This window comes from Gavia stellata, chromosome 2 (genome assembly GCF_030936135.1).
Source record: "Gavia stellata isolate bGavSte3 chromosome 2, bGavSte3.hap2, whole genome shotgun sequence".
NCBI classification, from domain to species: Eukaryota; Metazoa; Chordata; class Aves; order Gaviiformes; family Gaviidae; genus Gavia; species Gavia stellata.
This window is the reverse complement of record NC_082595.1, coordinates 90,658,112-90,674,797: the sequence shown is the minus strand read 5'-3', so window position 1 is coordinate 90,674,797 and position 16,686 is coordinate 90,658,112. Positions and strand designations below refer to the sequence as shown.

The following is a 16,686-nucleotide window of genomic DNA, read 5'->3' as shown; positions in this document are numbered from 1 at the left end:
GAGCTGCACACAGCTGCCTTAGCCATAAGACCATTTTTTCTGCACCTGCAATCCTTTGGCATGTTACTGAACCCCTTTTAACTTCTTCAATTAATGAGAAAGAGGTATGATTGTATTTTTACTACACATTTTTGAGCATCACTAAAAACAATGCCTTCCAATAGGATATATCAGGCAATATAATAAAAAAACAAAGCAAAAAACCCACACAATGTTTATATAGTCTCATCAGTAATATATCTCCAAGCACATGTTGGAGGAGATAAATATTTTGCCCCTATCCTACTGATGAAGAACCTAACACACTAAGATATAAGAAATGGTTTGCTCTGTATCACCTATCAGGTGAATGACTCAGGTGAGAGAAGAGCCTCTCACTTACAAAGCATTTTTTTCTTCAGGATTCCAAAACATTTTACAACCATGGATATTATTTACTGTATCATCTACACATGGATAAATTCAGTTGCAGAAAGACTACACAGTAATCAGTGAGAGAATCCAGTTCCATAATTCTGCAGTTAGTGAAGCCCATCGGATTGTAACAGGCTTGGCCATGGAATAGTTCTGAAAATGCCACCCAAGTTTCTGCATAACTCCAAACAGTACCTACATGACCCACATGTAGAAATTTATCTATTAAATCTATCTATTCCATAATTTAGCAGTTTATTCAGCAAAAAATACATTCCTCAGAATAACTGTTGCTTAGATTTAAATATAAAAACAGATTTCTGTTTTTCAGGTAAACAGATATATCAGATAAACAAGAAAAGCCAAGAAATAAAACTTCCAGAAAGGAACAATCAATTTATAAACAAAAAATCATACTATACTTCCTAAACAAAATACTTGATACAGACTTTATCATTCCATTTATCCCTTATCCTAAAGTGAAATGTACATACTGATCCAGCTGAAGAATTAGGCCACACAGCATATGCATATTCTTGACCAACCAAACACAAAAATCACGTGTAGTTATACGCTGTTTATTGTCTTCTGGAGTTTGTAACACAGAAAAATAATTCATTTACCTGAAGGCGTAGAATGTGTATTGACACTGCTCTTCCTGAACAATTGCTACTTGGTTAAGAGTTTGTATATTAAATTTTAACCCTGCGCATATGGACACAGGCAAGGCTTTATTTCCTATTCTTCACAGGAAGGATATCTGTAATCCAGTAGTGAAACAGAGACGTGACTATCTTGGTATGATCTGAAACAAAGAAAACACATTCCTCCTGAAATACCTCTATGACATTTCTGAACATTAAAGAAAAAGACTTGTGCAAACATCTGTTTCCATTCGATATTAGCATTTCAGTAAAACCATTGCAGATATTGGAGCTTGAAAACTAACACGTATGAATTTCTAGATAAACAGGTGCATTTTCTTTTAGGAGGTCAGTTATTTGTATGAGAAACAATTCTGGTTCTTTATTTTGGAATGTCCTATTTGTTATGATTCAGTAATTCAGAAAAAAGGAGTTTGAAATGACATGATCATATGGGTAAGGCTAAAAGAGTGCAATCTTCTCCACTTCTTTCTGTCTGGAGTGTGATTTCACACATTATTATTTAACTTACAGTAGCACCTAGAAGCCCCAGTTGAGAATGAGTCGTCTTGTACAGACAGCTGCATTAAAGCTGCAAAATGCCATGGCTTCTGTCTTAATTCAGAGATTATCTACGTGACTTCATTTATTTTTAATAACAGGACTTTCTACAGTACTTATCACATAATATCACATTTAAGATGATCCTATAATGTTATGCTAATATAGCTTTCACATTTAATTTCCTTTTCTTTGTATGTTCATTCAAAAAAAAAAAAAGTTTAAATTTAATCATTTTAGGGCCTCCGTGTATCCAGCCTGTGCATTGTTGGCACACAGTAACTATATTACTTCTGGTCTGCAAAATGCACCCCACCAACCCCCCCACAATGGAGACATATATAAAGGACAACTCTCAAAAAAAAGGCAGTTAAAAGAAGCCTCTAAGTCTTCCGTGAGTGATAATTTCCTAGGCAACAAGGGAAGAGTATATTTGAGACTCAATACTAACCAACAAAGGGAAAATGTTAATAGGTAATGGAATGAAGTTGATGAGTAGAAGCTGAATGAGTTCATAAATTAGGAGATAATGACTTTTTTTAATTAGGCAATCACCTATGCTTTAATAATTGATGTGAAATGGGAATTAAGTAGCCCTCATTTCAAAAGCTACAGTTTCCAACCAGCAGATGAAGCATTACTTCCAGCCACAGCTCTTTTCCTTTGCCCATGCACTGTACAGGATCATGAAGGTGTCCGGCTTCCTTTTGCAAATGGCCACTGACTTTCTGACAGAGATCAGCCAAGCCCCCGTCATGAGAAATGTGTGGCTATTTGACTTCTAAACATTCTCTTCCCTGCATTTATACAAGACTTTAGGTAGAGGTAAGTACTTTTTGTTAAAGACTAACAAATAAATAGAAATAGTAATAGGACATTTTGTTCTTTTTTACAGTCTGAGAACAATGACACTTTAAATAGCCATGTTAAAACCAAAAACTCTTGACCAGCCTCAACTTTGTATGATTGCTGAAGTACAAGGTCAAAGGTAACTTGATGGAGTAACTTGAAGCACAAAGTACAAGGTCAGTTGATGGAGGATGAGAACTAGATAGAACAACCAGTATCTCTTAACCATAAAGATTTTCTTGTTCAGGTATGTTTTCTCATTTAAATGAGGTTTAAAGATAATACCTTCATGTTGATAATTTTTCTGTTTCAATCTCCTTAGCAATTTCCTCTTCCTGCAAAATTTTTCAGACCCTACCACCAACCTTATTAGACCTTTCTTTGATATGAGTGCAAATATTGGGTTCTAAGAGCTTAAGATAAAACAGAAACTTTTTTCTTCCTTGTTTCTTTTTTCTTTTCATTGAACCATGATTCCCAATCTGAATAACATGCTAAGAGGTGTGAAGGAAATACCAAAACATGGTCTTGAACTGGTGGTTTTCAATTTGTGGTCTGCAAACCTTAGGCAGTCCATAGCTTTACTCTAAAGGGTCTGTAAAAAGTTACCAAGAAAAGTAAATTTATCATCAGTAGGCATAAACTTGGGCTTGGTAGCCCCAGCAGAAAATTAGATTAAACCATAAAATATATATGAGGAAATAAAAGAGATATAATGGTATGTTTACTTTGTAAAGTTTGCTAATGGAGAATGTGCACTTATATGAAAGAGATGGATCACTTCTCATTTTTTTCCTACTCTTTCCTTCTTTGAATTAAAGACAAAACTGAACAAAACATAGCACCTATTATTATTCCTTTGATGCTGGCATCTTAAATAGAATCATAACCATGGGAAAAAGGGTTAACATATTGCTTCTTCAACTAAAAATAGGTTTATTTTGTAAAAATAATACACTTTGCTAAAATTAAGAAAAACTGTTTTCTTTTCATCATGTTAATAAGGAATGACCTTTTCTTCTAGTACACCATGCCCCAGTGAAAATTAGCAAAACAGAAAAAAGGCAAGATAATCATACCAACTTGTAAAAAAATTGAGATTACTATGACGTACTGTACATTTTTATCTTCATAAACAGCCCTAACCTGTATTTCTAGAACAAGAACTTGAATTTGCTGAGACAACAAGTTTTTGTAATAACTCTAAACTTTTATCAGCTGTTTATCGGGAATGAAAGCTAAAATTTAAAAAAAACTGGGCAAGATGACCTATTTTTGAGCCAAAAGTAGGGAAAAAAGTATAATTAAAAGCTTAATTCAAGGTAAAATTTCAGAACACTCTATTTTCATTCACTGAAATTCCTGAATTACAAATAGAATGTATTGCTAAACTCTGCTGAGGCAACTTAATATCTAGCAGGTGTTTAATTATCCTTTAATAATTTATAATAATGTATTTTCCTCTTTCTTATGTTGTTGTACCTCATGAATATCATCAAATCAACTACTACGGTGACACCATTGTGAGCTTGGAATGAGATTAGAATTGAGCCTGGAGTGACAACAGTTACTAGGAAAAAAATCAACTGGAAGAGTAAACAATTTCAGGCTGTATCAGCAGAAACATAAATTAATTTTAAAAATCACTCAGAAAATTGTTTTCTGCTTTTTCAAGTGACAAATACATAAATGAGAAAATTAGGGTAGTTGCATGGATTTGTTTCTTACTTGCTTCTGGTTTCTTTTCTCTCTTCAATTTGACATTTCTGCTATAGAAAGTAAACAGAGCAGCTTGCCTCAAGCCTGCAAAACCCAATAGAATTCCTACTGTATTGAGTAGAATTTGGATAAGGGCTGTAAGGAATATCCTTAATGTGGTCACTTCAACAGTTCCATTTTGATTTAATCAACAGCAGATTAATTAGGTCATTTAGTAAAGGGCCAATAGTATTACTACTATTCCTTCTGCGACCTACTTAATTTGCAAATGTGTATTACATCCAATGGGACTATCTGATTATAATTAAGATCATAGAATCTAGGCTTGAAATTAATTATTGAATGCACAGAAGGATTTTGTTCCATGTATATGTGGATACTTCAGATCTATCAGAACCTTAAGGGCTGTCATACTCCATATGTACACTTTAAAGAATACACATGTACTTCTGTAAGAGTGTCCTTTTCAAAATGTATCAGCTGTCAACTCTACAGGCAGGAATTCTCTCTTTTCTGTGTTTTTACAATGCACAGCATGCAGTAGGCTCCAGTCTTGACTGGGTTCTTTAGCCACTATCATGCTGTAAATTATTTAATGATGTTACAAGCATTAGTCTCTTTGAATCACAGAATCACAGAATCACAGAATCAGTACAGTTGGAAAAGACCTGTAAGATCATCGAGTCCAACCTGGGGGAAAAAAAAAAAAAAAAAAAAAAAAAAAAAAAACCACCACAAAACCCACGCCACACAACAACAATAACAAGCCACAACCCACCCAACACCACACAGCACCATGTCCATCAAGCTACATCCCACAATGCCACATCCACACGCTCCTTGAATACCTCCAGGGAGGGTGACTCTACCACCTCCCTGGGCAGCCTATTCCAGTGTTTCACCACTCTCTCAGTGAAGAACTTTTTCCTAATGTCTAGCCTGAACCTCCCCTGTCGCAACTTGAGGCCATTTCCTCTTGTCCTATCACTTGTCACTTGGGAGAAGAGACCAACACCCACCTCTCTGCAACCCCCTTTCAGGTAGTTGTAGAGAGCGATAAGGTCTCCCCTCAGCCTCCTCTTCTCCAGGCTAAACAACCCCAGCTCCCTCAGCCGCTCCTCATAAGACTTGTGTTCCAGACCCCTCACCAGCTTCGTCGCCCTTCTCTGGACACGCTCCAGCACCTCAATGTCCTTCTTGTAGTGAGGGGCCCAAAACTGAACACAGTATTCGAGGTGCGGCCTCACCAGAGCCGAGTACAGAGGCATGATCACCTCCCTGCTCCTGCTGGCCACACCATTTCTGATACAAGCCAGGATGCCGTTGGCCTTCTTGGCCACCTGGGCACACTGCTGGCTCATATTCAGCCGGCTGTCGATCAACACCCCCAGGTCCTTTTCTGTGGGGGAACTTTCCAGCCACTCATCCCCAAGCCTGTAGCGTTGCCTGGGGTTGTTGTGGCTGAAGTGTAGAACCCGGCACTTGGCCTTATTGAACTTCATCCGGTTGGCCTCAGCCCATCGATCCAGCCTGTCCAGATCCCTCTGCAGAGCCTTCCTACCCTCAAGCAGATCAACACTCCCTCCCAACTTGGTGTCGTCTGCAAACTTGCTGAGGGAGCACTCTATCCCCTCATCCAGATCATCAATGAAGACATTAAACAAGACCGGTCCCAAAACCAAGCCCTGGGGGACTCCGCTTGTGACCGGCCGCCAGCTGGATTTCACCCCATTCACCACAACCCTCTGGGCTCGGCCATCCAGCCAGTTTTTTACCCAGCGAAGAGTGTACCTGTCTAAACCACGGGCCGCCAGCTTCTCTAGGAGAATACTGTGGGGAACAGTGTCAAAGGCTTTGCTGAAGTCCAGGTAGACAGAATGTTATTGCTAAGTCCAGAATGTTATTGCTAAGCCTCTGATGGCTATGATCTTATTTACTCTGTTACCACACTACTACCAGCTCAGTCATTACTCTTTGAAAGATTTAGAGCACTATCTAAAAGGGTTGAGATTCTCTTGTACCATAGCAAGTGCTCTCAACTCTGATTAAATTCTTTGGGAGGCAAGAAAATTCAGCACATCTCGTAGATTTGTCTGATGCTGCAACAAATGTACTAATGACAAGTAACAATGACTGTTTAAATGAAGACTGCTTGGAAAATGAATTATTATACCTTCTATGGACTACATGCTGATCCCACATTCACCTGAGGAACTATTAACTGTCCAAGAAGAAATTCTACTAAAATTATAGGTGTTACAGTAGAGAACAAAAGGAGCATGAATGAAATCAGACTTGTGCCTCAGGGATGAAAAGATTTAGTAACAGAATAATTTTTCTTTTTATGAATGACTTTATAGTAGCATTTATTATAAAGAGTGACTTTACGTTTTTGCATAATCAACAGTATTTTTTAGAAACTTAAACAAGATGTTTATATTTAAACAAAAACAAAGCTGTAAATCAAACTTTGACATGCAAAATCTATGTGTTAAAGAAGCCACCTAGGTGACCAAGAAGAAATGAAATAATAGGCTTTATTGATTCTTATGCACGTAAAATTAATCCTTAAGAGGATGAGTAAAATCTCCAAGATAAACAAGTTAATTTCCATAATTTAAAAAGTCTACAGAGAGAATGTATTAACAATATGCTTTAACCATGATTAAATCTTAAAACAGTTAAGATTTAAAAAATATTGTTTTAAGTACCTGAATCATCTTGTACTCTATAGTTGCTGCGAAGTATGAAAAGTTTCTGTATTGATCATAACCAAACAAGAAAACAGGGAAAATCACTGTACTTTCGATGGGAATTATGCTTTCAAAACTTGTATAAGCACATATTTACCACTATGTAATTATTTACAGCTTCCTAATTAAAAAAAACTGTGACAAATCTGAATTTTAATCCACACAAAAAAGAACATCAGTGAATGTACATGAGTGAAAGGTACCTACCAGGAGGCATCATGGATTGTTCTTGGAATTGTTTCAAAGCATCCTTCAATCTCTCGATATCCTGCAGCAATACAAGGGATTTCAGCTGATACAGAAGAGTCACATCTGAGGAAGAGATGGTGCGAGATTCAAGATATTGTAAAAGCTCTTGGGCAGTTGCTGAATTTACAGCAGAATCTGTGCCGTTTGATTTCTCTGGAAAAACAATTGGAAAACCACATTAAAAATACTCAGTGAGCACAGAGAATTTTCCTAATTAGACTTTCTTTTCAAAGACAGCATCTTCCTTTTTAGTACAACTTACAACGAAGTATCAGGTACTAAAGACCAGCCTGCTTCTCCCATTTTTCTTTAAATATTAAAACAAGGGTAAGAGGGGAAAGTATCAAATTCAAAATTAAAAAGGACAATAGGATTCATAGTGTCATGAATGCAAGAGGAATCTAAATTTTCAAGATTAGCACAAGAAGAAGGTGTGGTGAAGAAACTGTACTGTGGTCAAAGCACTGTGGGTTTGCTTCCTACACACTATGTATTATAAAAATGTACATGTATGCGGAGGCAGGGAACAACTCTGTGGAACTACTGCAAAGCACTTCTGGAGGCATCCAATTATCTTGTTATTGTACTTTTACGTTTTTGTTTAAAAAGTGGGTATTGCAGCATGCAAGACAGCAGAGAAGGACATACATTGTTTCTGCAGTACTAAAGCATAAATTCATTCTTCCATTCCAATAACAATGTATAGTCTATCCCTTTAACTAGACTCCCTTTAATTCTTCTGTTTTTACCAGCAAGCCAACTGAGAAAAACAGATTTTTCCCGATTCAGCTCTCTGACATAAGTACAAGAAGTATAATCCAATGTAACCATTTGAAAATGCTGCTAAAAGCAATGGCTTCCAATTTCATGTAAAAAAAAAGGGGAGTGTTAAAGTCACTCAACTAGAAAAGGCAAACAGCATAATGTCAGATTTATATATAAACTGGGATTTGCCTAACAAGAAAGTTAGTCACTCTCTGATTTATGGATGTCGTATCTTATCTGCAGATGAACTTTCTTTTACCTGAGAATTTCTCTCTGTGGATTCCAAGGTCCTCACTGGCTCAACGCTCCAATCTGCAGATTTGACAGCAGGGCCAGTCAGTCTGTCAACCACTGCTAAAACCTGAACTTGACTTCCAGGAAAGCTGGAAGCTCAACACTTTTTCTTAAAATTCAACATGCAACACAGCTGTTGACCAGGTTTCTGTTCTGGGTCATGTATTAACAGCAGAACTGTTAACTGAGTTTACAATCTTGCTTAGTTACGCTGGAGTTACACTACAGCAAATGCACATAGTTTAGCTTACTTAGCTATACACTGAAGTAGTAAAATTCTTACTTTTGATGATGGAAATACATTAGCCAGCAAGTAGGATGGATTTTGAATGCTAGGCGTAGTATGAAGACCTGACACAGCAGAAATATTTTAACAGTAAGCAAAGAAAATTCTATATATAAATCTTGAGAAAAAAACTAACATGAAATCCCTGATGTCATCTTAACAGGGTTTTTAAAGTAAATCTGTAGTCAAAGATGAACTGTATGGGACTAGGAGCTGACAGCTCTGACTTAAGATGGACTCATACAGGTTGGTAAGCTCTTTTAATATTCTTCATTGACCTCCACAAAGACAGTCAAGGCCATTCACTTTGAAAAAATTTTCACTGCTTTTTTCCAGTTTTACAAGACAGTTATCATTTTAAAGCTATGTTCTGAGCTGAGCAACTAAAGAACACACCAGCTTGCCCTTAAGAAAACATATTTAATTCTAGATGATACCAACATACTCTAGTGTATGTACGTATAATTATTATACTTACCATTAAAACTTCATTATCTCTGAAAGGCATTTATGACATAAGCACCATACAAGCAGCTTTTTAGGAAGGCAATGGAAGAAACATACAGTAGGAATTTCTCTGATTTTAGTGGCCAGATGAACATTCAATAGGCCACTATGGATAACATCCATGCAATCCTTTTTAAAGTGCTATGGGAATGTGCATTGAGCATCAGTTCACGTTCATCTTGTTCACAAGTGCTTTATGCCAATACACCTTCCCAGTGCCAATAGTATCTTTACCTTTCCTTTTGGATGCTGTCTATCTAGATTTCCTTACATATTACAAATAAATCTCCTCCTGGAAGGGAGAACTTTCTGAAAAGTAGGTTGGTTCAGAGGTAGTAAGCATGAAAGTAGTTTCGGATAGCAATTATTGCCCTCATTTGAAGCTCTCTGAAAGCAAGTAATCCTTCTGGATGTTTGCTTGCAGAGGAAAGAATAATTTGGTCCATTTTAACCACTACATTTACCCCAAGTGCATTGGAATGTTTTAAAAAAGAGCAAGGAATATTATGCATCTTTTCAAAGACAGACAAACAAAGAGATTAACACCACAGTTTTTTATATTGATGTGGATTCTTACATATTAATGTACACCCCAGAAAATGGGGTAAATACTAAGTACTCACATGTCTGACTAAGTTCACAAGAGACACTTCTCTAGTAGATTTGGCCCATTCTACAACAATAATAAGTGCACATCTATTTTCCCCTACATGGTAATACTCATGAAAAGAAAGGAGAAAGAGTGGTACATACTGTCAGCAAAATAAATTTGTTGTGTTGCCTGCAGGAAGTCCAGAATGCTATCTGCCTTTTCATCTATGTCTTTTAAGCCTGCTGCTTCTTCTCTGTTGTTTTTGTCAGGCTGATATGTAAAATGCACACCGGTAGTTTTTGATACCAAGCCAGCTGCTCTCATTTTTTCTTTCTGTCGCTTCTTTTTCATTTTTCTCTTTCTGTTTTTGCTTATTTTGGGACTCTCTGCCTGCTGCAGCTGCAAATTATCTTGAACAAGAGTCTCTTGCATTCCAGATTCTGTTTGGTCTCCATGTAAATTATCAGAGTTTTGCAAACTGTTCTTTTGCTTCTTCTTTCGAATGCGCTTTCTCTTGGTTTGTCCTTGATATTCCTCCTCTGCAGATTCAAGAGAGACATGATAGTTGTAAATAAGAAGATCTGTAATAAGCATTTTGGAACTGCATACAATGAAATATTACTCCCTTCAAATTCTGGGATGTCTGAGTGGCTCTAACCTTACTTTTATGCTTAGACTGCCTTTCAGTACTACAATGTCAAAGCCAACTTTTCTGAATACATTGAGCAAGAAGACAAGTTCTTTTCCCTTCTGCTTTCAATAAAGACTGTACTCTCCTTCATGCTACATACTTTACATCACATTTACTTTCTTAAGGCAGATAATATGGTTCTATACAGAGAGTGAGATCAAAAGAATCACCAGGGTAAAAAACAGTATGGGCAGGCTGGGGGACACAGGGTAAGGGAGTTCCCCCAAAAGCCCCACACTACCAGTTGGTAGGCTTGACCAAGAATGCAAGAAGAATGCATGCAATTCACAATAAAACATAATAATGCTTATACCGATGATATCCTTTCACAATAGCGCTGTGCCTTAAAAACACCTGGCATCTAATTCTTCTACTTTCTCCTCCTTAAACATCTTTCTCCTTTGGGATATCTTACTGCTAGCTCAGCTTTGGACATCAACTTTATAGGGAAAGCATGTAAGGCATCAGTGACCTTCGCGAGTTATCTCTGATCTCTTTAACAGCCTGTCTTGGTTTTGTCATTCCCTTACTACATTATAATTTCCTTACTAGCTAATTCTTCAAAAGGCTCAAATGTCAAGGGAAAGAAGTCCCTCTTGCTCTCCAAGACAGCTTTCATGCTTCTTTACTCAGATCTTACCCCTGTACACAAAGACAGACTTCTAAAGTTATCTCTGACCCTGAACTGACTGCCTCTCCCACACGCTCACTTCTGAGTGTAAGCCCTCCTGACACCAGCAAGGGAAGACTGCCAAAATCCATCTTCCCTTTGACTGCACTGCTGCTGAAGTCCATATTCATGCCTATAATTCCTGTCTAATTAACTGAAATTCCCTTTTTCATGGTCTAACAAAATCCTCACACCTTTAAACATCATGGAGTGCAGAATGCCAGTGTTATTCTAATGTCTTCCTCTCGAAAGTTAAGCCGTTTATCCTTCCCTCAACCTCTACCTGCATGTTTCCAAATTCCTCACAGTGCACTGAGCCCAGCGCTCTTATTTATCTGGTTTTATGCCATTCCCTTAGGGTCAAAGAATCTTTGCTTGGCTAACGCTGGTGTAATGCAGGAGAGACACCTGAAGCCCAGCGCTTGTTTCCGAATGATCTCCATAGTCTCCTGAACTGCCTCTGACATTCTCACCTTGTTTGCCTTTCTCATCACTCCCTCCCTACCAGTCTTTGCCTCTATTTTCTCCATGGTTGGAGGCCCTCTCTTTCATTTCTGTTTCTTTTTCTGTCTTGAACTCTGTAAGCTCTGAGCTACTTTCTCTCTTTAAATACCACTACAAAACTTCTAGTTCTTTAGCTGATAGATGACTCACTGCAAAGCAATTTTCCATACTTTCTATGAAGAAGGCTGCATAAAAATAAAGTTGCTGTATTGTAATTGAACACCACAGCATGTTAAAGACACCAAACGTCACCTTGTGCCCACAGCGTAGAATGTTTTGCATGCATGGTATTTGAGTTAAGTATCTTTATACATGATTTGGACATATGGGATGTGGGAAAAATAACGTCTGTGTCGTCCTGTAGGAATAAAATATCAGAACTGAAGGCAGATATGAATGGTGAAAGATGCTATAAACAAAACATCAATGTTTTATCTTAGGCTCTAATTCAGATTTTCATGGGAGTATTTATAATAGGTGAATTTCACTGTAAACATAGTTCCGTAAAATTTCTTAGCCCTCTGTTAACCTGAACCACACTGTTTGCTAATAAAGCTACTCTAATCTGTGTTCTCAGCAAAGTGGCCCAACGTGCTCTTTAGGCATCCAAGAATCACTAAATCTCAGCAAAACTACAGCATGTTGTGCAGCCAAGCACCCTCAATGGATTTGAAGCCACTTGAAAAAAAATGGTGCAGAAGGCAGAACAGGGCTTAAGATAATTGATGTTTTGAGTCAAATCCAAAAGTTTGCTTATCCTTGGTAGCTCAGGACAGCAGAAGGTCTGAAGAGACCAGGGTGAAGCTGTCAAAAGGCAGAATAAATATAGTCTTCCCATGTGTATTTTATTAAGATAAATAACTGATTGAAAGGAAATCAGAACTGTGCTAAGTTTCCTCCAACACAGAAAACAAATCAAACACAAGACTTTACCTAGTTCTCTTGAGGAGTTAAACTGGCAGTCTTCTAGCAGTTTTTGTCATTCTTTGCCCCATATTTTAGTATCTCTTTAGTATCTACTGCTCCATGTGTGGGAGCTACTAGTGATTCAACATCAACAGATGAAATTAGACATTGACAAATGCAAACCAATGGACACAAAAGGGATTAATTTGAACAAGTCACTGCTGGGGTTAGAGTGAACTGTTATCAGCTTGGAAAAAACAAAACAAAGCCAGACCTGTGCATCAATACGGAAAGCTCAATGAAAACATTTGCTCAGTGGGTATCAGCGATCAAAACAGCAAACACCTTGTTTGCATACATAAGAAAGATGATGGAAAATAACAGGAAAAATATTCCAAAGCTATTACACAAATCTGTTCTACTCTTCAAGTTTGTAATGCTATGTTTCTTAGCATAATCCCAGCACAGTAAGACTTTGGCAGACAAGAGGAGGACTCTCACAGAAGTTACCAGAGCAATAAACTCCAAAAAGATTTGTATGATTTGACTTGAAAGAAAGAGTGGTAGAACGACTCTGTTTCTGTCTCCTCATGCACGAACAAGGTGACATCTAATTAACCTGAGCAGTTTTCACAAGCAAATAGAAGAAAGTAAATACTTGTTTTACAAGCGGTACAGTTAGCTTACTGAATTCACATGCGTGTGGTATGCACAGGAGCCAAGAGCTTTGTGGGATTCAAGAACTGGTTGTTTATATAGCCAGCAAGGCTACCTGATTATTACAGCTATGCTAAAACATAAATAAGAGTTGTACAAGAAACATAAACCATAATGTTTAGGTCACAGCCAACACAATGATCTTAAATGAAATGTTCAGTGGGATTCACCTCCCACAACTTTAGCTGTCTGAAAAGAAAATACTTAGTGAATACTTAGACCTATGCTCCCTCTGATAAACTAAGAGATGCTAGCATCTTCAGAAAGCAGTTTACCTCATCCTAAACCAAGTGGGATGGAAATGCACCCTGAAGGTCGTCTTCTCTCTCTCTCCCCTTCCATTGACTACAAAGGAAATGTAGGCAATGAATTTGAACTAGATGCTTGCAACAACTGAGAAGAATTAGTCTCTTTTACAAAAATTAACAGTATGGAGGAAGGTGTTTCTTAACATGACTCTGCTCATCAGACTGATTTTTACTAATTAACAAAATCCACTGTTTTATGAAAAAAACCCCTTTTAACTGATTCTCTACATTTCAAACCAGTAGGGAGGCCTGATAAAATTTCAAAAGATATGAATTTGGTTCCAATAATTTCTCCCACTGACTGAAGAGGTTTGTTATGTCAAAGCAGCATAATTATAACAAATGCAGGGAATATATACTACACAAGCAATCTTAGTAAGGTGTTGAATACATACTTAAGCAACATCGATATGAATATCAGCTTTTGGACCACACTAACTATAGCCACAACTGCAGCTACATCTTGTCCTCATTCCACAAGAGCTGATGATTCTTCTCCTTCTGTTCCATAATGGCCTGTCACCTCTCTCCCTCCTAAGACCCATCTCTGCTCCACAAGTGGCTTAATTTATCACATAATCCAATTATCCAGAAGCAATTGTCTTTAACCTGTTTAGGCTGGACTTGGTGCCCTCTCAGACTGAGCAAAGTAGCTTCCAGACAGAATGCCCATATACATTTTCCAGCCATGATCATAATTTCATGAGCATTTCTTTCAGCCTTAATAAGAATACCCTCCTCAGAAACAGTTCAGAGATAAAAATAACTCTTTTTTTTTTTTCCTGGATTATTTTTAGTCTAGATTACTTTTCTAATGCAGTTTACCATGCAGCTGCACAGTCACACTAGCCTGATTGACAGAATGATATGGAAGTGGGAATGAGTAGCCTGAAAAGGAGAATCAGCACCAAAAGAAAAAGTCATCTTCTAACAGCCTATCTCATCTGGTCTGAAACATTAAACAATTTTCTCCATGGAAGCTGCATGTCTCCTTAACAGAACAGAGGCAGAAATATGTCAAAAACCAGACTTAAAATGAAATAGAGGACTCAGTTTATAGATACTGCTTATTGAATTTTGATAATGAAAAGTCAGCACATCCAGTTTATATCTTCAAGGAAAAATTGAAAGTAATGAAAATAATTATTTACATCAAGACTCTGAATAAGCTGACTTTTATTTATTAACTTCAATTATATTAGCAAGTTATTTTGTATTCATCAACAGGGCAGCCAGAGACACAAAGAGATTAAATACAAAGCTTAACACGGGCTAACAGCAACAGCTGACTGTTCCTCTCATCCAGACTAATCATCAGCATGAACACATTGCTGGCAACTCCATGACTGAAAAGATGACCTTCCTCAAGTTTATCTGTATTATTTCAGTTCCTTTAGACAATGGCAGATGGAAGCATTCAGGGAAAGCATCATATAAGACAATGAAAAATGGAAGGCTATTTACTTAGGTGTCTGCAAGTCTAAGGTGTACGAAGTTCCACAGCATGCCAAACTGAAGTTTGGCTTTGAGTATCTGAGAATAAGATGATGATAGTAGGGTTTTTTTAAAAATCAGGTCCCTAAATATCATTAGAACAAACCTTTAGAACCACATTCAGGATAAGGTGAACTTTGGATTTATACAGTGGTATAATGATGTTCCTTCTTTTGTACTTTTTACCCTAATAATTGCCATGATTTTATTTGCTGCTGAGTGCTGAAATGTTGTTTTCACAGAGTTATTTATCATAATGTAGAATCTTACTCCTGCTTGGTAACAGCCAGCTCTGAGCCTACCATTTTGCAGGTGAATTTTGACTGGTTATTTTTTCCTAAGTGCATCACTTGACAACTATCTAAAATGTGTTTCATCTGCCATTTTTGACAAATCACTCAAACTGAGATTATGTTGCACCCAGCGCTTGCCTTTAGTGCAGTCAATATCTGCGTAGCCATCAGGAAACCTTCTGACTTCACTGTTCACTCTTTTTACTGGACCATCTATCGAACACAAGCCTCCAACTGCGACGTCCCTGTTTTGAGAACTGCTGCATTCTCTTCATCTACTTAGCTATTCTGGGACTTTCCCTTTCATGCTATGTCTATGTGCCCCATTTGGTGAAAGGCTTTATCAAAAACTTTGCGGAAATTCAAGGAAACCACAGCAGCTGTAGCACCCTTATCCACGTATTTCTTGGCTTTTCAAAGAATTCCAAGATATTTGTAGATTTCCTCTTTGCAAACCTCATGTTGATTTTTCCCATGCAGATCACAGGTTTTCGGGCATCCACAAATCTTACTTTGCATTATACTTTGTGCTGAACTGCCTAAGGCAAACACCAGGTTTACAGGCTTGCAGTTCCCTGGATGATTTAAGAGCTGTTTTTAAAAACTGGCATCACACCATCCAGCCTCAAAGTCTCTGATAACAAGGCAATTTGAAAAGCAAGTGGTTATGCATCACTGTCAGTAATGTGGGCAATATTTTTCCTTGAATTCTTTCAGAAATTTTAGGTGAATAAAATCTGGTACTGGTGATTTTATTTTATCATTTATTTTCTTGCATGACCATTAAATCACTTCCATTTCACATATCCTTTGAGAAAGACCAAGAAGAGTGTTCCAGCATGGGATTCTCCACAGTTTTCTCCATAGATAAATTATTTGCACTGATGTTATTTAACTTGTCTGAAAAAGGCCTTTCTAAGTATTCCTTCTATGCCACGATCATTGGCTCAAAAGACTGGCAGGCACACTGCTCCTGATGCATCAGAAGTAAGATCAATTACTGGTTTTAATTCTTTGTACCATTTGCTCAAATACTGCTTAGCTGGTCTTACCATGTTTTTACATTTAAATCTGTTTAAAACATAATTCAGGTGTGAATTCAGCTTTTTAAAGGACACCTACTTCTTTCTAACAACTTCCTTTACTCTGTTGCCTAGCTCTGCTGTCTTCCTTTTGCTTTTCCTCAAGCCCTTCACGACAGGTGGTAGGCACTGGCCTTGAATATCACATCTGGTGTCCTTAAGTAGCTTCCACAACACCTGGTACAACTTCCTCCTCTTTTTCGGTTCTTTTTACTAAGTATCTTTATTCTTGTGTAGTGTCCCTTCTTGAAGTGGATCACAATTGTGGATTTTTTTGTTGTTGTTTCAGGCAGACGTTGAACCTAATGGTTGCTGTTGCACCGTGCCTCTTGTGAACCGAACTCCACCCAAGGACAAAGTGAAGAGTCACATTTCCTCTCACAGCCCC

At 37.6% G+C, this 16,686-nt stretch overlaps 1 protein-coding gene across 1 annotated transcript in view; it reads right to left on the bottom strand.

Annotated features, from left to right (window-relative positions):
• Window positions 1-16,686, bottom strand: part of ERICH1 (glutamate rich 1) — a 108,365-nt gene that overhangs the window by 25,334 nt on the left and 66,345 nt on the right. Inside the window, exons 4-5 of the mRNA XM_059831768.1 lie at window positions 9,795-10,172; window positions 7,148-7,342 (exon numbers count right to left, since the gene is read on the bottom strand). Of these exons, the coding sequence (XP_059687751.1) occupies window positions 7,148-7,342; window positions 9,795-10,172 (573 nt within the window). The remainder of the gene's footprint in view (window positions 1-7,147; window positions 7,343-9,794; window positions 10,173-16,686) is intronic.